The 21,832-nt window shown below is 42.2% G+C and overlaps 1 protein-coding gene across 1 annotated transcript; it reads left to right on the top strand.

The window, feature by feature from the left end:
* The first annotated feature begins 288 nt into the window (after window positions 1-288).
* On the top strand, window positions 289-19,911 carry UBA2 (ubiquitin like modifier activating enzyme 2). The gene is made up of 17 exons (XM_070953193.1): window positions 289-528; window positions 3,196-3,279; window positions 5,634-5,704; window positions 6,279-6,343; window positions 8,342-8,442; window positions 8,553-8,674; window positions 9,872-9,939; window positions 10,917-11,038; window positions 12,097-12,196; window positions 15,938-16,098; window positions 16,404-16,497; window positions 16,587-16,699; window positions 16,781-16,936; window positions 17,102-17,198; window positions 18,132-18,237; window positions 18,447-18,574; window positions 18,999-19,911. Exons 1-17 carry the CDS (start codon window positions 289-291, stop codon window positions 19,184-19,186), a joined length of 2,016 nt encoding a protein of 671 aa, XP_070809294.1. The 3' UTR covers window positions 19,187-19,911.
* The last annotated feature ends 1,921 nt before the right edge of the window (window positions 19,912-21,832 follow it).

Raw genomic sequence — 21,832 nt, 5'->3', positions numbered from 1 at the left:
CGCGATGCGGTTGCGGGAAGCGCCTTCGGGGAGGCGACCTGGCCGGGCACCGGCCGCTGCGCCTTCTCCGCGGCTTCCAAACGCCGCCTGGAAGCCGAGAAGAGGCCGGCCGGGCCTGCTGCCGAGCCTTCCGGCCGGTGGGCCTAAAACAGCGCGGGGCGCCCTTCGCCGCTTTGCGGGCAGCCGGTCCAGAGAGGCGGCGAAGGGCGAAGGGAGTCCGCGCCGCTCCTTGCCGGCCGCTAGGGGCAGCCGAGGCGTCGGCCGCTCTGGGAGAGCGCTTCCCGCTCTATGGTGACGGTCGCCGGAGGCGGCCTGAGGAACGGCGCATGCGCGGCGCCTGGTTGGAGTCCCTCGCCGTCCCTTTTTCCCGCTCGCTTCCTCAGTGCTGGGATGGCGGCGGCCCTGGCCCTGCAGGGGGAGCTGGCCCAGGCCGTGGCTTCCGCGCGGGTGCTGGTGGTGGGCGCCGGCGGCATCGGCTGCGAGCTCCTCAAGGACCTGGTGCTCACCGGATTCGCCCACATCGACGTGGTGAGGCCTGGGAGGCGCGCGGGCGGGACGGGGGGGGGGGGAAGCGCTCGCGCTGCTTGGCGCCTTCTGGCCCCTCGGGTTCCAACCCCCCCCCGCGGGAGGGGCGGGGCCTGATGGCCGCGCGCGGAGGGAGCATCTCTCTCTCTCTCTCTCTCTCTCTCTCTGGGACGCTGGAGGGTGGGGAGCTGCGGGCGGCGTCCGGGTGGGGGGAACCGGCCTCCCTCGCAGGGCCCGGACGCCGGAGGGCCTCGCGACCCCTCGGCCGCCTGCGCTCTCTCCTTTGTTGGCCCGGGCGAGATGCGAGAGAGGGAGCGGTTGTCCGCAGCTGCCCTGAGGGATGTGGAGCCCATCTCGCATCTCCCGAGCAGGTCTTGTTCGGACGTGGTGGCTGCTGACGGTGGAGCCTCCCTGTAAGAGAGCAGGCTACCTCGAGAGCAGTGTTTCTCCACCTTGGAAGCTTGAAGATGGGTGGACTTCTGCTGGCTGGGGGATTCTGGGAGTTGAAGTCCACCCATCTTCAAGCTTCCAAGGTGGAGAAACACTGCTCTAGAGCCTGGAAACAACCAAGAAAAAGAGCGGCTTCTTTCACGGTGGATTTTCTGTCGGGGAGTGATTTGTATTTTGAGTTCAGTCTTTCTGTTGGTATCTGAAGCCTTATTCTGTTTATTGATTGGGTACTTACGAGATCCTATGAAAGTTTGTGCAAGATAGCTAACTTTGTTATAAATTAAACCCGTTTTCCTAGATTAGTCCATTGAATTAACATTAACCCAAAAAGAGACCTCCCCTCGGGTTAAAACTACTGAAACTTAATTGTTGTGTGAATGCATTTAATGGGGCTTTATACTTATTTATTTATTTTATTTATTTTATTGAATTTCTATACTGCCCTTCTCCTGAAGGACTCAAGGCGGTGTACAGCCAAAAATAAAACCATGACAATATAACAATTTAAAACAATTTAAAACAAATAAATTGGCCAAAAAACTCTAATAAAACAACCCATTTAAAATAGTAAAATGTTGTTATTATTTAGGCCAGCCCTGCTTGTTGGAATAATAATGTTTTTAGGGCGCAATGAAAGGCATGAAGGGCATCCGGAGGAGCCCCTCTCTGTGGGTGTACCGGTCAATGGGAGGCTATTGGTGGCAGAAGGTGGTCTCGTAAATACCCAGGTCCCAAGCCATGGAGTGCTTTAAAGGTGGTAACCAACACCTTGAATCGCACCCGGAAGACCATCGGGAGTCAGTGCAGCTCACGCAGGAGCAGTGTTACATGGGAGCGTCGAGTCGCTCCCGTAATTACCCGCGCGGCCACATTCTGGACCAGTTGGAGCCTCCGGGTGCTCTTCAAGGGGAGCCCCATGTAGAGAGCGTTACAATAGTCCAGACGGGAGGTGACGAGGGTGTGAGTGACTCTGCGTAGGAAGTCCCGGTCCAGAAAGGGACGCATACTTACAGTTTGGCTGTGGTTGCTGCAAGATTGTCAATTCATAACTGGGTTATTTTTGCTGCGAATGCAACTTTTTAAAATATATTCCCTGCCAAGTTGAAGGGTCAAGTGTTTTGTTTTTTATTGGGACCAGTCTGTTTCAATGTTTGTGTACTGGGTACACAATTTACCTAATTGTAAAAGAATTGTGAATTAATGTTTTCCCAGAAGGGCTTAGGGTATGCAGGAAATATAAAATACTTAAAATTTCAAATTTTAATATAAAGAAAGAATACAAAAACTGTGGAGGATTTCAAGTAATATTTTCAGACATCCATAAATTAAACTGCTATATCCTATATTTCTAGCTTAGATAAATATACTTTTGCACCTGTATGGGATGGGTACAGGTAACATTTTTTTTCTACTAATAAAGCTTATTTTAACTATGTTTTATTGATTAATCTCATTCTATAATTTGAGTTCACCAGGACATAATAATAGAACAGGCAATAGAACTTATTTTATAATGCAAAGGAAAATAAGTTATTACTTGTTGATTATTGCAAAGTAAAAGCTAGAAAATAGATCTATATAGGTTTAATATGCAGTAGGTTGGATAAAGATTTAATTATGCTGGGAGCAAATCCACTGATGTACACTGAGTGCATATGCGCCACAGACAAATTCCTTGTGTGTCCAATCACACTTGGCCAATAAAGAATTCCTATTCTAATTAACTCAAGTCTCACTGATTTCAGTTATTCTAAACCTGAACCTAGTTCATTCTGTTTGCATTCCAATGATTATGGGATTATCAAAGTACCTACATGAAGCCTTGAGCATACAAAGAAGAGACCCATTTGACACTCATGGTTGTATGAGATTGTTGTGTACATAACAGACAATATTGTGTGAGATATATTCTTTTCTGACCTTGGACTGCTAATTGAAGTAGGCAGTTGAAAATATTGAGAATTGATTGAGAAACACTGTTTCTTAATTTAATAATGTGTATCCCACAATGACCCAAATCCAGATTGGTGTTCAGCTTTTAACATGAAATAGTATCTAGCTGCATTTTTGGAGAAGTCTGAAGTGAAAGCAAAGGGGTGGTCTATCTCTCTGGGTCCTTCCTCATTCAATGACCACAGAGCTTGATCTCTGATATGCATGAAATAGGCTTTTGCTAATTCATCTGAATAAATCTGGTAACTACAATTACTATATTTCTAGATTGATCTGGATACCATTGATGTCAGTAATCTCAACAGGCAGTTCTTGTTTCAAAAGAAGCATGTTGGGAGATCAAAAGCTCAGGTAAGAGGAATCCTAAGTATATGTAGTTTCTTATATTTTTCAGCTAATTCAAATTATTGACCATTTATAGCCTCCCTCCCTCTCAAGAAATCATTTTCATTTGTTCCTCTCCATTTTTCATTGGACAACAGTTCCTTAAATATTCGTTCATTTTATTCAGTTTTGTGGCTTTCTAACTCACATATTGCGGCTTTGGGTGTCTAGCGTATTAAAAGCAAGTAAACAAGAAATAATAAAAATATGTTTAAAAAGCAGGCAAAAAAATTACGCCTCCAAAGCCATCCAGATCTGAGCACTAAGTAAAATCATAAGTTGTTTAGGACTTAGAACAAGGGTGCCAAACCCTAAACCGTGGTCCGGTATTGTGATACGGCCCGTTTGGAACTGGGCTACGCAAGTGGCAGGTGAGGGTGCATGCGCAACTCTTTTTATTTATTTTTATTTATTTATTTATTTATTTTCATATTTGTATACCGCCCTACTCCCGAAGGACTCAGGGCGGTGAACATCCAAAAATAAAATACAAAGACATACAAAAGTTAAAAACTATTAAAAAACAGATTAAATAATTTAGGCTCAGAGATTAAAAACATCCAATTTATCTAAAAGAGATTTTAATACCCAATTTAAAAGCCAATTTAAAAGCTAATTTAAAAAGAGAGTTAGGCCAGACCAGCCTGTTGGAATAAAAACGTTTTTAGGGCGCGGCGGAAGATGCGTAAGTCTTGGATCCTCCGTATCTCCGGGGGGAGCTCGTTCCAGATGGCAGGTGCCCCCACAGAGAAGGCTTTCCCCCTGGGGGCCGCCAGTCGGCATTGTTTGGCCAACGGCACCCCGAGGAGCCCCTCTCTATGGGAGCGAACTGGTCGGTGAGAGGCTATTGGTGGCAGGAGGCGGTCTCGTAAGTACCCTGGTCCTGAGCCATGGAGCGCTCTAAAGGTAGTAACCAAAACCTTGAAGCGCACCCGGAAGACCACCGGGAGCCAGTGAAGCTCGCGCAGTAGGGGGTTCACATGAGAGCGCCATATTGCTCCCGTCACCACCCGCGCGGCCGCATTCTGGACCAGTTGGAGTCTCCGGGTGGTCCTCAAGGGAAGCCCCATGTAGAGAGCATTACAATAATCCAGGCGTGAGGTGACAAGGGCATGAGTGACCGTGCGTAACGAGTCCCGATCCAGAAAGGGACGCAACTGGCAAATCAGGCGAACCTGATAAAAAGTCCTCCTGGCTACGGCCGCCATATGTTCTTCTAAAGATAGCCGCGAGTCCAGGAGGACGCCCAAGTTGCGAACCCCATCTGTGGGGGCCAACGACTCGCCCCCAATAGTCAGAGATGGCGCCAACTGACTATATTGGGACGACGGAAACCACAGCCACTCGGTCTTGGATGGGTTGAGCCTGAGTCTGTTCCTCCCCATCCAGATCCGTACGGCCTCCAGGCACCGGGACATCACCTCGAGGGCATCATTGGGGTGGTCTGGGGTGGAGATGTACAGCTGGGTGTCATCAGCGTACTGATGGTACTTCACCCCAAAACCACGGATGATCTCACCCAGCGGCTTCACATAAATGTTGAACAGAAGGGGAGAGAGGACCGATCCTTGCGGCACCCCACATATAAGGGGCCTCGGGGTCGACCTCTGCCCCCCTGTCAACACAGACTGCAATCGGTCAGAGAGAAAGGAGGAGAACCACTGTAAAACAGTGCCTCCCACCCCCAACCCCTCTAACCGGTGCAGCATGATATCATGGTCGATAGTATCAAAAGCCGCTGAGAGGTCTAATAGGACCAGGACAGAGGAGCAACCCCTGTCCCGAGCCCTCCAGAGATCATCAACCAATGCGACCAATGCCGTCTCTGTGCTATACCCGGGCCTGAAGCCCGACTGGAACGGATCTAGATAATTCGATTCATCCAGGTACTGAGGCAGTTGCCGTGCAACCACACTCTCAACAACCTTCGCAACAAAGCGTGGGTGCCTCTATTATTTCATATCTGTTAGTAAGAATGTAGTCCAATATAGCTGACCGACTAGTTACTTCCTCTACCTTTTGGATGATAAAGTCGTCATTCTGCCAGTGATCTTTGCAGTGTCTCTTTCCCTCTCCCTCTCACACCTGTTCATGTAGCAACTATTTTGCTTACTGACCAAGTCACTGGAAAGGACTGCCTCCCATCACTAAATAACAAGAGGGTGTGTACACACCAACCTTTTGCTTTTCATCTCAATTTGGTTTGTGACTGCCTATTTGTCTTGTAGAATTATTAAAAATCCATAAGGTCATTTCGACTTACTGTACAAAATTTAGATTTAATTGGTTGAATATCAATTTGCTTTCTTGATCTCTTGCAGGTTGCCAAGGAAAGTGTGCTACAATTTCACCAACAAGCTAATATTATTGCTTATCATGACAGCATTATGAAGTATGCCTGATTCTTGTTCTTAAGATTTTTAGTGCTTTTTTTTAAATGTCTGTTTTTTGGAAATAATTTCTGTTTGTCATACCCATAACTGGGTTTCTTCCATAACTTGAAGCATTGTAATATATCAGACCATTTGAATTATATATTTTTCTACTTAATTCTGATTTGGTAACATAGAATACCTGATAGCGACTGAAACCTCATCGTCAGCTGTACATATTCCAAACAAAGATAGATTTCACTAGATATCTGCCTAGATATAACAGTCAATTTTTTTTCAATAAAGAGAATGCTTTTTTGGATCCTAACTAGCTTTTTGCTTAAAGAAACAGGTTGTGGAGAGAGCAGCAATCTTCTATCAATTAGCTTTCCATCCTGAAATAAAACATTTTATTTTTCTTCAAACTGTTTTGATATGTTAACTGAAAGAAAGTATTTTTGAATTACATTGTGTAATGGACTGGGTAACCAGTGGAACTACAAGTCTAGCAATTTGATGTTTGGAAAATATTGTTTTCAGATAGGTTTCATTTGACACACTTAATTAAAACAGATATGTGCTCTTTTTTTGCAGCCCTGATTATAATGTGGAATTTTTTCGACAGTTCACCCTAGTAATGAATGCCTTAGATAACAGAGGTGAGATATCTCTTTGCATCTTACATTTTTAAATGGGTCCCACACACAAACACATTTGTAATCTCAAATATTCTTTACATCTCTTTCAATGTATTTCATAATAAGATGGGATGCATAGATAGACAGAGTAATATTTAAGAATTAATTTGCAAGCTGCTAATTTAATTGTTGCCCAGTGATCAAAGTGAACAATATCTTCTTGTAGAGGGCCTAGGGAATGGCCTTGAAGGACAGAAGAACTGCTGCTCATGCAGTAGTCAGAAACTAATTTGAGAAAAATTAGCCCCTCCCTAAAGAGCTGTGGTGGTGGCGCAGTGGTTAGAATGCAGTACTGCAGGCTGCTTCTGCTGACTGCCGGCTGCTTGCAGTTCAGCAGTTCGCATCTCACCAGGGTCAATGAGGACTCAGATTGTTGGGGGCAATAGGGTGACTCTGTAAACCCCTTAGAGAGGGCTGTAAAGCACTGTGAAGCAGTATATAAGGCCTACTGCTTTATCACACAAAGATAAAGGGAGGGAGAAGAGAAGCACATTCAGACGTGTTAGATCGGTTACAAAAAAAACAGTTCCAATCTATAAGGTTGTCAAGCTCTGCCCAAAAAATGACATAGAATAATCAGTCAAAGTTCAGTTTATTATTTGCTTCCATCAAATAGACCAAATCTTATCAGACTAAATGTATATTAATCTTGCTCTAAGGCCGTGAGCATGTGGGCATGTGTGGTGTCACCAGCCGCTCTTGTGGTTTTGGCGAGCGCATGTGCACCGGCCAGCTGGTCTTTGGGTTTCCGGTGTACATGCACGTTCCGGTTTGGGCACCTGGTGCCTAAAACGTTTGCCATCACTCCTCTAAGGGATCCTGGGAGATATTCTAGGAAGTGGCTATTCTAAATCTCTGATTGATTGATTGATTGATTGATTGATTGATTGATTGATTGGTTTGATTTATATGCCACCCTTTCTCCAGAGACTCAGGGCGACTTACAATGCGTTAAGCAATAGCCTTCGTACTTTTGTATATACCTGCTTAGTAGGGCTTTCGCCCGCCCCCCCCCCCCCCAGCAGTGTTCTTTTTTATACAAAGTCAGTTTATTGCCCCCACAATCCGGGTCCTCTTCCTCTTGTCTTCTATCCAGCTCTGTATTGTGTTGCTTCTTCTCGGGCCCCCTTTCTTGGAATGTGCTCCCTCCTTTCTAGAAACTGCTACATTACTGTAGTCCATTATGCCACCCCTTCCATAGGCACCAACCCTCAACAATGGCATAGGTTTCTATAAGAGCCTTGGTACTACAGTGGTTTAAAGCACCCTGTTATTAACACAGCTGCCTGCAATTTACTGCTGGTTCGAATCTCTCCAAGGCTCAAGGTTGACTCAGCCTTCCATCCTTTCTAAGGTAGGTTAAATGAGGACCCAGTTTGTGGGGGCAATAAGCTGACTTTGTATAAAATATACAAAAGAATGAAGGCTATTGCTTAACGCACTGTAAGCCGCCCTGAGTCTCCGGAGAAGGGCGGCATATAAATCAAATTAAAAAAAATAAAAATAAAAATAAAAAAAAATTAGAATAATGAAGTTGGAAGGGACCTTGGAGGTCTTCAAATCCAACCCCCTGTTTGAGCAGGAGACCCTATACCATTCCAGACAAATGGTTCTTCAGTCTTCTTGGAAAACCTCCAGTGATGGAGCACTTACAACTTCTGGACGCAAGCCATTTCATTGGTTAATTGTCCTCACTGTCAGGAAATTTGTCCTTAATTCTAAATTGGATCTCTTCTTTTGATGGTGTTCCACACGGTACTTCTTGTTCTGCCCTCAGGTGCTTTGGAGAATAGGCTGACCTCCTCTTCTCTGTGAAGCCCCTCCAATAGTGGAAGGCAGCTATTTTAGTCAGGTCTATCTTGTAGGACTGACATCACTCTACTTTCGGGAGAAATATGGCAGTATTGGACCTAACTCTTTTGGTTCTTGGAAGTCAGTAATGGTCATCTCTTTACACAGCTGCCCGTAACCATGTGAACAGGATGTGTTTGGCTGCTGATATCCCTCTTATAGAAAGTGGAACCGCAGGCTATCTTGGGCAAGTCACCGTTATCAAAAAGGTAAGACATTATTGTCTTTTTGGACTGTGGTGCTGCAGCATTATAATCCTCAAAATTATCAATACTCACTCTGCAGTAATTGTTTTTTTTGATTTTTTTTTCTTCAATAGGGAGTGACAGAGTGTTATGAATGTCATCCTAAACCAACCCAGAAAACATTTCCAGGCTGCACCATTCGGAACACTCCTTCTGAACCTATCCACTGCATTGTGTGGGCAAAGTATTTATTCAAGTAAGCTGCCTTTCTTGAAGGGAAAAATGCCATTCTCTTGTTGCAAAGTTCAGAAGAGTTCTGCTATTCTCTGCTCGTAACTCCTTGAGCTGGGGTTCCTTACCTGATTTATATAGATTTATCGGCTAGGACTATTGTGTGGATGATCCCATTTTATCGAAGAAACCTGGACGTAACAGATCATTACAGTTAACATGCTGTAAATGTAAACACAAGGAAGACACATTATCCTGTCCTGTTCAGTTGCAGCTGCCAAGCGTGCCTGTTTTCTGTGGAAACTTCTCTGACGTTTTTGTAATAATCCTTCAGAGATTCTTTCTCTAACAGTTGCATTGAGTGATGAATACCAAGAACACTATAACCAGCAGGGCCCTTTTGGACAAATTCCAGTAGTTGCAGACTGTTCTTTATTAAATCAGATAATTTGGAATTGGTTCAAAGGATGATCTTTAAGAAAGATCAAGGAAAGTGGTAGATTTGGCCTTGAGAAGACAACTCTGAGAAGGATATGGGGACACTTGTGAAACTCCTCTAAGGATGACATATAGAAGACCAAATCCTGTCTTTGTCACTGCATGAAATAATGGATTAAATTGGAGGAAAGCAAATTCCAACTGAATGCCAGAGAATTTTCCTTAACAATAAATATATTTGAGGAGAGAGCTTGGAGGAGAGAGTAGACTGCTTTGTAAAAGAGGAAGATTTACTACTGGTAATCCTTGATTTATGACCACAATTGGAACTGAAATTTCAGTCACTATGCAGACAATTGTTATGCGAGTCATCAGGTAAGCAGACCTGATTTTATCAGTGCTTTTACTGCAGTTAAGCAGGTTAAGTGAATCACAGTCATTAAGCAAATCCAACTTCAAGTCAAAGACTGTTGAATAACATTTGAATGCAAGTCATTTAAATAATATTTGAATGTCCAAGTCAGTCTTGGAATTGGACACACAGCATCTCTAACTCTTACTATGGGGTTTCTCTCTCTCTCTCTAATTCTTAAAATAAACCTATGTGACATAGTTTTTAAATTGGACTAAAGTCAGCAGACATTCCTATAAACCAAAAGGATAATTGCTCTTCCAAATGCTGTATTTGTGGTGCGTGTATGTGTGTGTGTGTGATATGTGCGTGTGCATATTCACATCCTTTGTTCACTGTGAAATTGTGTATCTTGTGTGTTTGAACCCACAGCCAACTGTTTGGAGAAGAAGACGCTGATCAAGAGGTGTCTCCTGATAGAGCTGATCCTGAAGCTTCTTGTAAGTGTGAAATTCTTCTTCGTTCTTGAGCCCTTTACTCTGCCTGTTGGAGGCCCAGAACCTTTCACTGCTCACAGGGCTTTTCTCCCAGAGGGCCAACCAAGGCTGTTCCATTCTCCTTGCCACAAAACCGTCGCTATCTGGACCATCCAAGTCTTAGCCCTTTTCTTAAAAGGTTTGGATTAAGAAGACTTAGATTTAGAATAACTTTTTTGTCACTTTGAATGTACACTAATTGGCATACATTAAAAGGAAATTTAGTTACTTACAGATCTCAAAGGGTCATCACCTCCAATATACACTACATAAACATGGCAAGATAAATAAATTGCAAAAGTATGCATATACCCACATATATTATTATTATATGACACAGAGAAACAACACAGTCTAGTTCAGATGTATACATGTACATGGCGAGAAAAATGAATCTTGCAAGTTTACCAGATCGATGGCATAGGAAGCAAAGCTGTTACAGAATCTGGTAATCATGCTAGAAATACTTCAAAATCTCCTCCCAAAGGGGAGCAACAAAAGCAGACCGTGAAGTGGGTGTGTGGTATTTCTAACAATGCTTTGAGCTCTAAGCACATAGCACTTATAAGCAGTATCCTGAATGACAGAAGCAAGCTTCCTATAATCTTCTCCACTGTCCTTACCACTCTCTGTATGGACTTTCCATTCAAGGCACTGCAGCCACCAAACTAAACACTGGTACACTTTGTTAAAATGCTCTCAATCATGCCTCTGTAGAAAGTGGCCAGGACAGAAGGAGAAAGATGTGCTCTCCTCATCTGATGCAGGAAATGCAGAATGTAACCTGTCTTGAGAATATCTCATATGTCCAGCCAAACTTATCTGAATGATGTCCGCAATCACTGTGGGCTGTCTTCCAAAGAAGTATCTGCTCTTTGCCCAGTAAAAGATCTTGGGCAAAATATCTTAATGATGAATGTAAAATGTTCCATTGTTGACAGGGGAGCCAGCAGAAGCGGAGGCTAGAGCAAGAGCCTCAAATGAGGATGGGGACATCAAGCGGGTTTCAACGAAGGAATGGGCTAAATCCACAGGCTATGACTCAGTAAAGCTTTTCACTAAGGTAGGGCAGGCTCTGTGTTTATGTTTGTACAAGCTGAAGAAAAACAGAACTGTGGACTTATTTCCATGGGGCCTATTTGTATACTAGGAGGTAGTGATGAAATTAAATGAAACATGGTACCACGGTAGTCATCAGTTTTTAATTTTAAAAAGTTCTACATTTTTAAAAATTTAAAATTGTAAAACACTTCAGTGTTAGTGATGTATTCTTTTGAAAGGTGAAGACGAGTACAATATATCCCCTGTCCTCTATACCTGGTGAATCTATATAGCCCAGCGTGGTTGCTGTGGGGCATTGCCAGTTTTGATCAGCTGCATTTAAGCTCTTAAATCAGGGACATTTAAGAGACAGGAGGCTGTTTCCATACTGTAGAACAGGGGTCCCCAACCCCAGGGCCATGTCCTGTTTGGAGTCAGGCTGCACAAGTGGCAGGCATGCACTCGCAGCTCCATTTGCACAAGTAGTGGGCACACACACATGAAGCTGTATGTGCCTTGCTCCCTCACCGTCCTCTTCCTCCTGTGCTGGTATAGGAATGCTAAAACTCCAAAGGCTCCCAGCTGCATTCACACTCTCCATGTTGTTTTAGAGAGAGGGCTGTTTTTCATAGCGACAGACTGTACATTTGAGAAGGGAAAGCTGCTAAAATAGCAAGGAGGGATTATGTGGACAAATGTTTGTATCAGGTGGGACCATTTTGGGTCTGGGGGCCGTACTCTATACCTGAGGAGTGCAGTGAGATAAGCTGGGGATTGACATGACCTTTATTATATTTTTTTTATGGGCTACTTCAGTTTATGTTAACTTTAGTGTTCGCAAATAGAATACAGCATGTTTACTAATTTTGCTCTCTTTATCAAATTTACACAAAATTGCACTCAGCAATTTCAGATATTCCAGAAATTTACTATTATCAGCAAATGTCAAGATTCAGCGTATCTTTGAAACAGCTCTGTTGCTAATATTCCCAATCAGCTCTAACCAGAGAGCTGTTAATATTTCTAGCAAACAAGAGCATCACTTAATATTAAGCTTCCTTTCCAAATCTGGTTTTCTAGCTTTTCAAAGATGATATCAGGTATCTTTTAACAATGGATAAACTCTGGAGAAAAAGGAAGCCTCCTATTCCTCTGGACTGGAATGAAATACAAAATCAAGGTAAGCATTTTTAGATTAAGAGTTGAAAATAACTGAATCAGCCAAACAGTATTTCAATACTGGCCTCCAGCAGAACTGATATGTCTATTTACATCATTTATTTAGTGCTGATCCCAAAATATTTGTTTGAAGGATATGATCATGCCAATTTAAATTTGACAAGTTGCTCTTTAAATTTTTATGCCATCCAGCTCTCAAAGAACTTTGAGTGGTAACAAATAAAAAACATCAAAAAAGAAAATACAATCATTTTTATTTGTTTATTTAACGTCCACAGCCGCCCATCTCATATACGTGACTGGCTAGCACACACAATTTCACAAAAACAAAACCATCAAAATACAACTAAACGGGTTAAAAACTATAAATAAAAATAAAATATGGGAAAGTACCTTCCATAACTTACAAGCAATTAAGTTTTGTGCATTCTAAAACATCTTGCAGGCTCCATATTTTGATTGAATCCTTAGCTGAATGACAAAACCAGATTTTAAGAGCTTCCATAAGGTCAGGTTGGAGCCAATCTCGCCTCAGGAATGATGTTCCACAGGAAAGATGCCACAACGGAAAAGGCTCTTCTCTTGGGTTCTGCCAGATGAAGCTCCTTGGCAGGCACAATCCACCATAGTGGCCTTCTGCTGGACTTGATGGTACAGTAGACATAACCAGGAAGTGGCAGTCCCTCAAATAATCTGGCTTCATGTTACGTAGGGCTTTACAGGTCAAAACCAGCACTTTGAATTGAATTTGGAAGAAGACAAGCAACCGAGGCAGATTGTGAAGCAGAGGGATGACATGTACGGTTCTAGGGTTATACATAACTGCCTAAGCCATTGCATTTTGCGCCAAATGCAGCTTCTGGGTGCTCTTCAAGAGCAGCCCCATCTGGAATGCATTAAAGTAGTCCATTTGGGAGGTGACCATGGCATGAATGACTCAGGGTAGACCTGCAGTATCTACATCTCTTTCAGTATATTACATAATAACATGGGAGCATAGATAGACATGGGAGTAATATTTAAGAATGTTAAATGCTCTGATTGCAAGCTGCTATTGTTGGCCAGTGATCAAAGTGAATACCCTCTTGTAGAGGGCATAGGGAACAGCCTTGAAGGACAGAAAGAACTGCTTATGCAGTTGCACAAAAGCCTTCCTAGCAACACACTCTCCTCAAGCCGGAGTCATAAGGTCAAAAGGACCCTCAGATTGGACACTGGGTCTATTTGCAGTAGTGCCACCCCATCCAGACCAAAATGTCCTAGGCCTATAACTGACAGGCCCCAAAACAAAGTAACTTGGTCTTGTCGAGGTTGAGCTGAAGCCTTTCTGTTCCCCACCCAAACTCCTACAGCCTCCAGATCTTGAGACAGGTCATCAACAGCACTGTTTAATTTGCCATGGGCAAAGTGGGGGCCTAGGGAGTCATCCCCTCAACCAGTGTTGACTGGAACTGGCTCAGAAGAATAGAAATAGAAATAGAAATAAAATGAAAAGAATAGAATAGAATAGAATAGAATAGAATAGAATAGAATAGAATAGAATAGAATAGAATAGAATAGATTCTAATAAACATATATTAAAACGAAATTTCATTGCATTCAGCTCTCAAAAGATAACCATCATACATATACGCGCGCGCACATGACACAGAAAAACATCACCGTCTAGTTTAAATGTATACATACACATGGTGGGAAAAAAGAATCCTGCAAATTTACAATATAGATGGCATTAGGGACAAAGCTGTTACAGAATCTAGCAGTCCTGCTATAAATACTTCAAAGCCACCTTCCAGAGGGGAGCAACAGAAACAGACCATGAAGTGGGCGTGTGGGGTTTCTAACAATGCTTTGAGCTCTAAGCACGTAGCACTTATAAGCAGCATCCTCAATAATGGGAAATGAGCTTCCTATAATCTCAGCTGTCCTTAGCACTCTCCGTATAGACTTTGTATCTGAGGCTTTGCTAACATCAAACCAAACAGTGATGCAGTTTGTTAAAATGCTCCCAACGGTGCCTCTGTAGAAAGTGGCCAGGGCAGAAGTAGAAAGATGCACTCTCATTCATGCAAACTCTGGTTTGCATGCTTCACTAAGCTTGCACACTTCCTCAAAGGCACGATTGATGGTTTCAGAAGCCACTGAGAAATCAAAAAGCACAAGGGTAAATACACCACCTGCATCCTGATTTCACCCCAGGTCATCTATAATTGAAGTGTGACCCAAGCTGACTAAACACTAAATCCCAACCTGAAACTGGACTGGAACAGATCTAGATGATTCATTTCCTCCAGGGTTCTCATCAGACTGACCACCTTCTCAATAATCTTCCCCCAAAGTTATCAAAAGCCATTGATTGAAGGACTTCCTCGAGTTTATTGCATTTCACAAGTGCTGGTGTGAAAATGTTGAGGATGTTTGTGTTTTTAGATATCCTGCCTCAAGTTAACGAACTTTTCAGAGCAGAGGGGTTTCAAACCAGGCCGTTCTAAAGATCACTTTTGGTTGCCTTCTCAGCATTGGAACTGTTGTCCTTCAACTGTTTGAGGGCCCATTTTTCTCTGTCAGCAAAGGAGTGTGGATCACGGCAGGAACCAGGCTGTGGCCAAAGAATAGCTATTGTTTCAGCTCAACCTTCCACCAGTGCCACCCAGCACCCCTGCCCCAAGATCCCTGTGCTTTCCAGGCTTCTGTCCCCAATTCAGATGCTCCAACCTGAGCTGCCACCACTTCTTCTCATCAGGAATTTAAACATTTATTTATTTGTATACCACCTTTATTATTTTTACAAATAATTCAACCCAATACACCTTTCTCTGCCTATTTTCCCCACAACAACAACAATCCTATGAGGTGAGTTGGACTAGAGAGAATGAGGGGCCCAAAGTTACCCAACTGGCTTTCATGGCCAAGGTGGGACTTGAATTCACTTTCTAGCTTGACGCCTTAACCACTAACCAAACTAGACCAAAGTAGTCAAGGCAGAAGGAGATCCCTTGTATCAGTGGTGAGATGGAAAATTTGTTACTGCCAGTTCTGGGGGCATGGCTTGGTGGGGGGGGAAGGGTAATGTGACTGGGTGGGCATGGCCAACTTTTTTTTTTATACTTTTAAAAGGATTTTTTCTACAACCTCTTCGGCCAAAGAGGTTGTAGAAAAAATGCTTTTAAAAGCCTCTGACAATCCCAGCTGAGCCGCGTGATCATCAGAGGCTTTTTTTAAAAACTTTTAAAAGCATTTTTTTGGCTGAATTGGTAGAAAAAATGCTTTTTAAAGTTTTTTTAAAAAACCTCTGATGATCGCGCGGCTCAGCTGGGCATGGGGTGGGCAGGGATTTTTGCTACCAGTTCTCCGAACCACCCGCCACCATTGCTACCGGATCGGGTGATCCGGTCCGAACCGGGAGCATTTCACCCCTGCCTTGTGTAGGGGAAGCAGTAACCAAAGTCCAGACTGCTTCCAAGAATCAAAGACAAGCCCAATATTTTGAGATACTGTTTAGGTGAATATTGTGCCTATCCACTAAACTTAATCTCTGTTGAAAGTGGCAGCTCATTTCCAACAGAACACATCTTGGAAACTCTGGAAACTGCTGCTGTTTATTTGCTTCAGACATGCATTTGTGTTTGTAATAGTAGAGTGAATGGAAGCCTCGTTGTCTTAATGTACAAATAATACGTTTGATGTGAATGTTTTATAGAATAATTTGATCAGTTTTTCTTTTCTCCTTTTCCATCTGAAGACAACAGCACATCTAATCAACAGAATGAGTCTCCTTTGGGCCTCAAGGACCAGCAGGTTTTAGATGTAAAGAGCAATGCCCATTTGTTCGCTAAGAGCATAGAGACCCTGAGAGTTCAACTGGCAGAAAAAGGTGATGGAGCTGAGCTTGCATGGGATAAGGTTAGTTCAGCAAATGTTTGAGAGTCTGTTGAATGCAGAGGAGTAAACCAGCCTGCTTCCTTAGAAGTAGCATTGTATACTGTTGAACAGAGCCAGAAAACGCTATTTAAGATGAAACGAATGACGGAGAGTCCAAGGCTGACTTGAAGGCTGATAAATGGATCAAAATGTTCTTTACTGGATAAATATGTGTGAGAAAGGTTTTGAAAATATATGAAACTGGAAAAAATGACCCATATAGTTTATATTTCATGATGGAGCTATAGATACTTTCTTGTTAACTGAAGATAGAATCTTGATTACAGGATGAGCCTTCCGCAATGGATTTTGTCGCTTCTGCTGCAAACCTCAGGATGCATATCTTTAGTATGAACATGAAGAGCAAATTTGATATTAAATGTAAGTTCTGGTTTCCCTGAGCTTTTTAAAATATTTGCTGTGCTGTTTCCACGTACAGGAAAAGCATCCTATTTTTGTTTCCTTTTCAGCAATGGCAGGAAACATTATCCCTGCTATAGCTACCACCAACGCCATCATAGCTGGTCTGATAGTGCTGGAGGGTCTAAAAATCCTCTCAGGAAAAATTGAGCAGTGCAGAGCGGTAAGTGTGGTGCAGCTAAGTACTTTTCTTTCTTTCTTGGCCTTCCTGAATACATGATTTGTTTTCTCTTCTCCTCTTAAGATTTTCCTGAATAAACAACCTAACCCCAAAAAGAAGTTGCTTGTTCCATGTGCTCTGGACCCACCCAATCCTAACTGCTATGTTTGTGCGAGTAAACCAGAAGTGACAGTGAAACTTAATGTCCACAAAGTCACTGTTCTAACACTGCAAGACAAGGTAAGTCAGCTGCGCTTTTCCCATTCAATTCCTACTTGAACAGTATTGATAGAATGCTCCTCCCCAGAATCTGTGCCCCAAGACTGATTTTTAACATTCTTGTTTTTAATTTAGAGAGAAAGGGAGAAAGAATCTTAGCATCTGAAAGTATATTTTTATCTACAGATAGTTAAAGAGAAATTTAATATGGTAGCGCCTGACGTCCAAATAGAAGATGGAAAGGGAACTATTCTCATCTCTTCAGAAGAAGGAGAAACTGAAGGTATGAAATTAAAGCTAAAACTGGATGGTGAATATAAAAAAAAAAAACACTAAAGGAAAAAACACTTCTCAATTTTCTATATATTACATTTCATCAGTATTATTCAGTCCAAACTCCAATCCCACCACAAAAAATCCCTTGTTTTTTTTCTGAGACGCACATTACACTGTATTCTGGTTATAATTAATTTAACAAACATTCTCTTCTCAATTCACCATCTTTGCAACTGAACTAACTCAAGGAAAAATCTGCTGCTTAGCTGGATCATCATCCCTTATTCTCCTTTCCAAGAAGCAAAAGAGAACAATGGTGGGGGGAAAGATTGCCCTTCTTCAGCCACTTTTAAAGCAGGAAAAATTCATGAACACAAATGAAAACATGGATGTTCCTTTTTTTCAGTGGTTTCTTTGAGCATCAAATTTATTTTCCTTGTGTACTTGCTAGAAGTGTGAGATGCAAGGAAAAGGGTACTTATGATTGGGGAAATGGAAAGAGATAAATGAGGATTGGACACTGACTCACCTGGACAAATATGGAAGTGGAAGAGAAAGAAGTCTAAGGGAAAGAGCTCTCCTGAGCTGAACTATAAAGAGGAATGCATATTGGGCTGGAAGATGGCATGCTTGCAGTTAGACATGGGGTTGAGTAAGAATGTATTTTTAGTCACTGTTAAAGCAACTCTTTGGGCTGTCAAGGAAGAAATAATTCTGAAAACACTGACTTCGGTGCTTCCATAAAACCTTTACACCTTTTGTCCATACTCCTTTCTCAAATATGGTACATGCATGTCTCTTTTTTTTTCAGTCAGGCAAAGAACTGACTATAATTCAATGTTTTACCAGCCTTAAGTGTTTGATTATTATAACAATTTTGTAGATTGCTTTCATAAAACATTGCATGTCTCCTTTTTCTGATTTCCTTTCTTGCTTACAGCAAATAACCACAAGACATTGTCAGAATTTGGGATTCGAAACGGCACTCGGCTGCAAGCAGATGACTTTCTGCAGGATTATACCCTACTGATCAATGTGCTACACAGGTGAGGAAGGTCAAATCCAACTTTATGAGATATTGTTGAAATCAGAATTCCTGCGAAAAGAATGACAGAGATCTTGCTGGTACAGAGATCAAATCTGTGGCTTTTCTTGGCCAATTGCAGGAACCTAGAGGAGGTTCAGAAACACTTCTCATTAACCATGCAGCCATGCCCATATAGAAGCTTATTGTTGTCTGTATCTTTTTGAGCAGCGAAGACCTTGCAAAAGATTTGGAATTTGAGGTGGTTGGCGATGAGATCATTGGTCCCAAATCGGAACCATCCACCAAAAATATCACCAATGGAAGTGATGACGGAGCACAGCCCTCAACATCTACAGGTAAGAAAAAACAATATTGCTGATGTATTTTGGTCATTTTGGAAGTTTTGGCAGTCATGTTGCATGTTGAAATGTAAGCTATTTGCAGAGAACTAATTGTTTTGTACATTTTTTAATATTCTGTAAAACACAGATTTTACTTAATCCTCTGAATAAGGATTACACCAATTTCTTTCCTACTAGGTTGGTCTTGTCCCCACAACCATATGTCTTCCTCTCTCCTTGACCAGACATTTTAGGAATTAAAGTGGTTTAGCCATTCACATCCTTCACTGCAAATGTCAGGTTGTGACATAGTCATAAAAGATTGTTCTCGGACAGCAGAAAATACTGATAGAAATAAAAATGCAGATTTTTCCGGTAAATGTGCATTTTAAAGAACTGTAAAAGCCAGTTTGCTGTATGGTGCTCCTTTCTTTTCCAGCTCATGATGATGATGATGATGATGATGTTCTGATTGTTGAGACTGAAGAAGGTCCATCAAACAATGCCGATGACACAGAAACTAAGAACCGCAAGAGGAAGCTTGATGACAAAGAATACACTGGTGCAAAAAGAGTGCGATCCGAACTGCCAGATGACAAACAGGATGATGTGATAGCTCTGGACTGAGGGCTGCCATGCCAGAGGGTGTGCCAAAAGGCCAATGGAAGGGAGGTGTGAATAGCTGTATCAGCCCGATTTGCAGAATCTCTGCCATTGTCATTCTGTCACATTTAGATCTTCCCCAGTATGCTATTTGAAATATACTGGATTATCTTATCCACTCAAGCACAGTCACAAAAATTAAGCTCTATAATGTTTGAAAGCTGAATTGATAAAGGAAAACAAAGAAACCATAGTGAAAAGTTATCAATTGGTAAATTTTCAGAACATTTCAATTCTGGCTTAAAAAAACATTTCTTAGCCTAGTTCTTGCAATTTGTCACACCTCCAGAGCTAAATTTGAAAATGAAGGTGAGCTGTGTTTCAAGTAGTCATTGGACACTATGTAAATTACTGTAAAACAATTTACTCCCTCAGCTGGTAGTGCCTGCTGTGTGAAAAATGGATGTTGGTGTAGTGTTAGAGTTTCAGATTATTTATATAGGATGTTATGTAAAACTTAACTGCTACTCTACCAGCCATCTAATGGACCAAGTAAATACATTAGCTGTAAACTACATCTGTTTGCACAGACCACCTGTGTGCTGACCTGAGGATTTGTAAAGTGATTTCATAATACTGTACTAACTTTGATCTTAAACATCCACAAACATACTGCAGGGCTTTTGAAAAATATTCTTTGTTGGCATTGAAAAGGGAGGGGTTTTTTAAATAAAAAAATTTGTCACTGATTGTTGGAAAAAAATCTTTATTTGCCATGAGAGCGTTTAAATCAACTCCCTTTTATTTCTTTATCAGCAAATATAAACTTGATATAAAATGGTTTGTCGTGAATGTGACTGCTTGAGGGCTCCTGGATTGGAGCATTGGGGTAGACCAGGTGCTTCGATAGAAAAATACTTTATTATTTATACATACATACATACATACATACATACATACATACATACATACATACGGTTTCAAAGTGTTGTTAGTTGGATTGAGATGCTTACCTTAATAGCAGAAGGAGCAATCAATCAATAAATGAAAATTGCAATGGAACTAAAATGCTATAACCTTCATTGTTGAGCATCTTGATCAACTCCAAAGGAATCCACAACATAGACCTGAAAGTAGATTTGGGATTCTTGCAAGAAACAGCTTTAAACAAGGAAGTATTCTTTTTCCTCAGTGATCTGTATAAAAGCCAAGTTCATCATGTTGTCTTCAAGACCCAGGATCTAGTTTTTACTGCATTTACAGAAAGGGTAGCCTACTTTCATCGCAGTCCTTGGGGATGAGGGCAGAATCTGGCCTACACATGGTTACCTGATGTGACTGAAGAAGCTGCACTTCATGAATGCACATGTGGAGTTTAATCTGCAGAGAGCTGAGGACTTTATTAACCTCCATTCTCAGTATTTTTGTTAAAAGATTTGGTTTTTAACAGGCTTGTTGGGTGGATTAAATAAGGAAAGAGCAATCTTATTTCAGAACGACAGAATGTGAACTCCGTTTCTTTACCTGCCATCCTTACATCAATGTCTCTGAAAGCCTTGAATCCCAGGGGATGGCCCCATCTATCTAATCTTAGGTATTTATGGCATGTCAATCATGGCTGAATCTTCTGGCTGCTTATGCAGCTGGTGCTTGGCTGTATCAACATTCAACTATTGAAAGAATGGCAAGAATCTAAATTGTATTAAGGCTGGTGGGCAACGAAAATGGTATGCAAGTTATCAATGAAAGGTCAGTAAAACAAAATTTTAAAATATTTTTTTAGATTTGGGTCAACAAATCGGCTGGGACGGAGACTGCTCCGTCTCTGAAGGCAATCCCTCTCCCTAATTCCCAAGCAGTTACAGCAAAAGCATGCAAAAAATGCCAGCAAGTCATCCTCCCCTTCCCCCCACCCCCTCCGATTGTCTTCAGAGACGGAGCAGTCTCCATTCCAGCCGGTTCCTGCCTGGTTCCAAGGCCATTGTGCCCTGAGAGCCCCCTTCCAACAGAATGGCAGGACACGATGTGGAGCCGACACTACCTGTAACCAGGAAGAATTTCCTAACAACAACTGCAAGAAAGAACAGACTTCCTCAGAAGGTGAGCACAGTCAGGAGTAGGATCTATCATGGATGCTGAAGTAGAGATTGTTGTGCAAGTGAAAGACACTGGGAGATGATAACAGAGTTGGACGGGACCTTGTAGGTCATCTAGTCCAACCCCTGCCCAAGCAGGAGACCCTATACCATTTCTGACAAATGGCAGTCCAGCCTCTTATTGAAAGCTTCAAGTGATGAAGTTCCCACAACTTCCAAAGGCAACTTCTGTTCCATGGGTTGATCTCACTGTCAGAAAGCTGCTCCTTATTTCTAGGTCGAATCTTTCGTTCAGCTTCCATCCATTATTCCTTATCTGGCCTTCAGGTGCTTTGGAAAATAGCTTGACCCTTTCTTCAGCACCTCAAATATTAGAACACATGATCTCCAAGGTCTTCAATCTTTATAGTTTATGAAAATCGGGATACTTTTTCCAGCAGTGAAATGCACTTACCTTTGCTACCAGTTCAGAAATGTGAGTGTGCGTGTACCTCTTCTGTGCATGCGCAGAGGGTCAAAAATGGGACGTAATGACGTCTCAGTGGGTGGGTGGAGACTCCCGCTGCTGGCCCTA

Source organism: Pituophis catenifer, unplaced genomic scaffold, assembly GCF_029215685.1.
Source record: "Pituophis catenifer annectens isolate HBS135680 unplaced genomic scaffold, rPitCat1.0.hap2 SCAF_13, whole genome shotgun sequence".
In the NCBI taxonomy this organism is placed as follows: domain Eukaryota; kingdom Metazoa; phylum Chordata; class Lepidosauria; order Squamata; family Colubridae; genus Pituophis; species Pituophis catenifer.
Note: the sequence above shows the minus strand (reverse complement) of the source record. Positions and strands in the feature narration are given on the sequence as shown.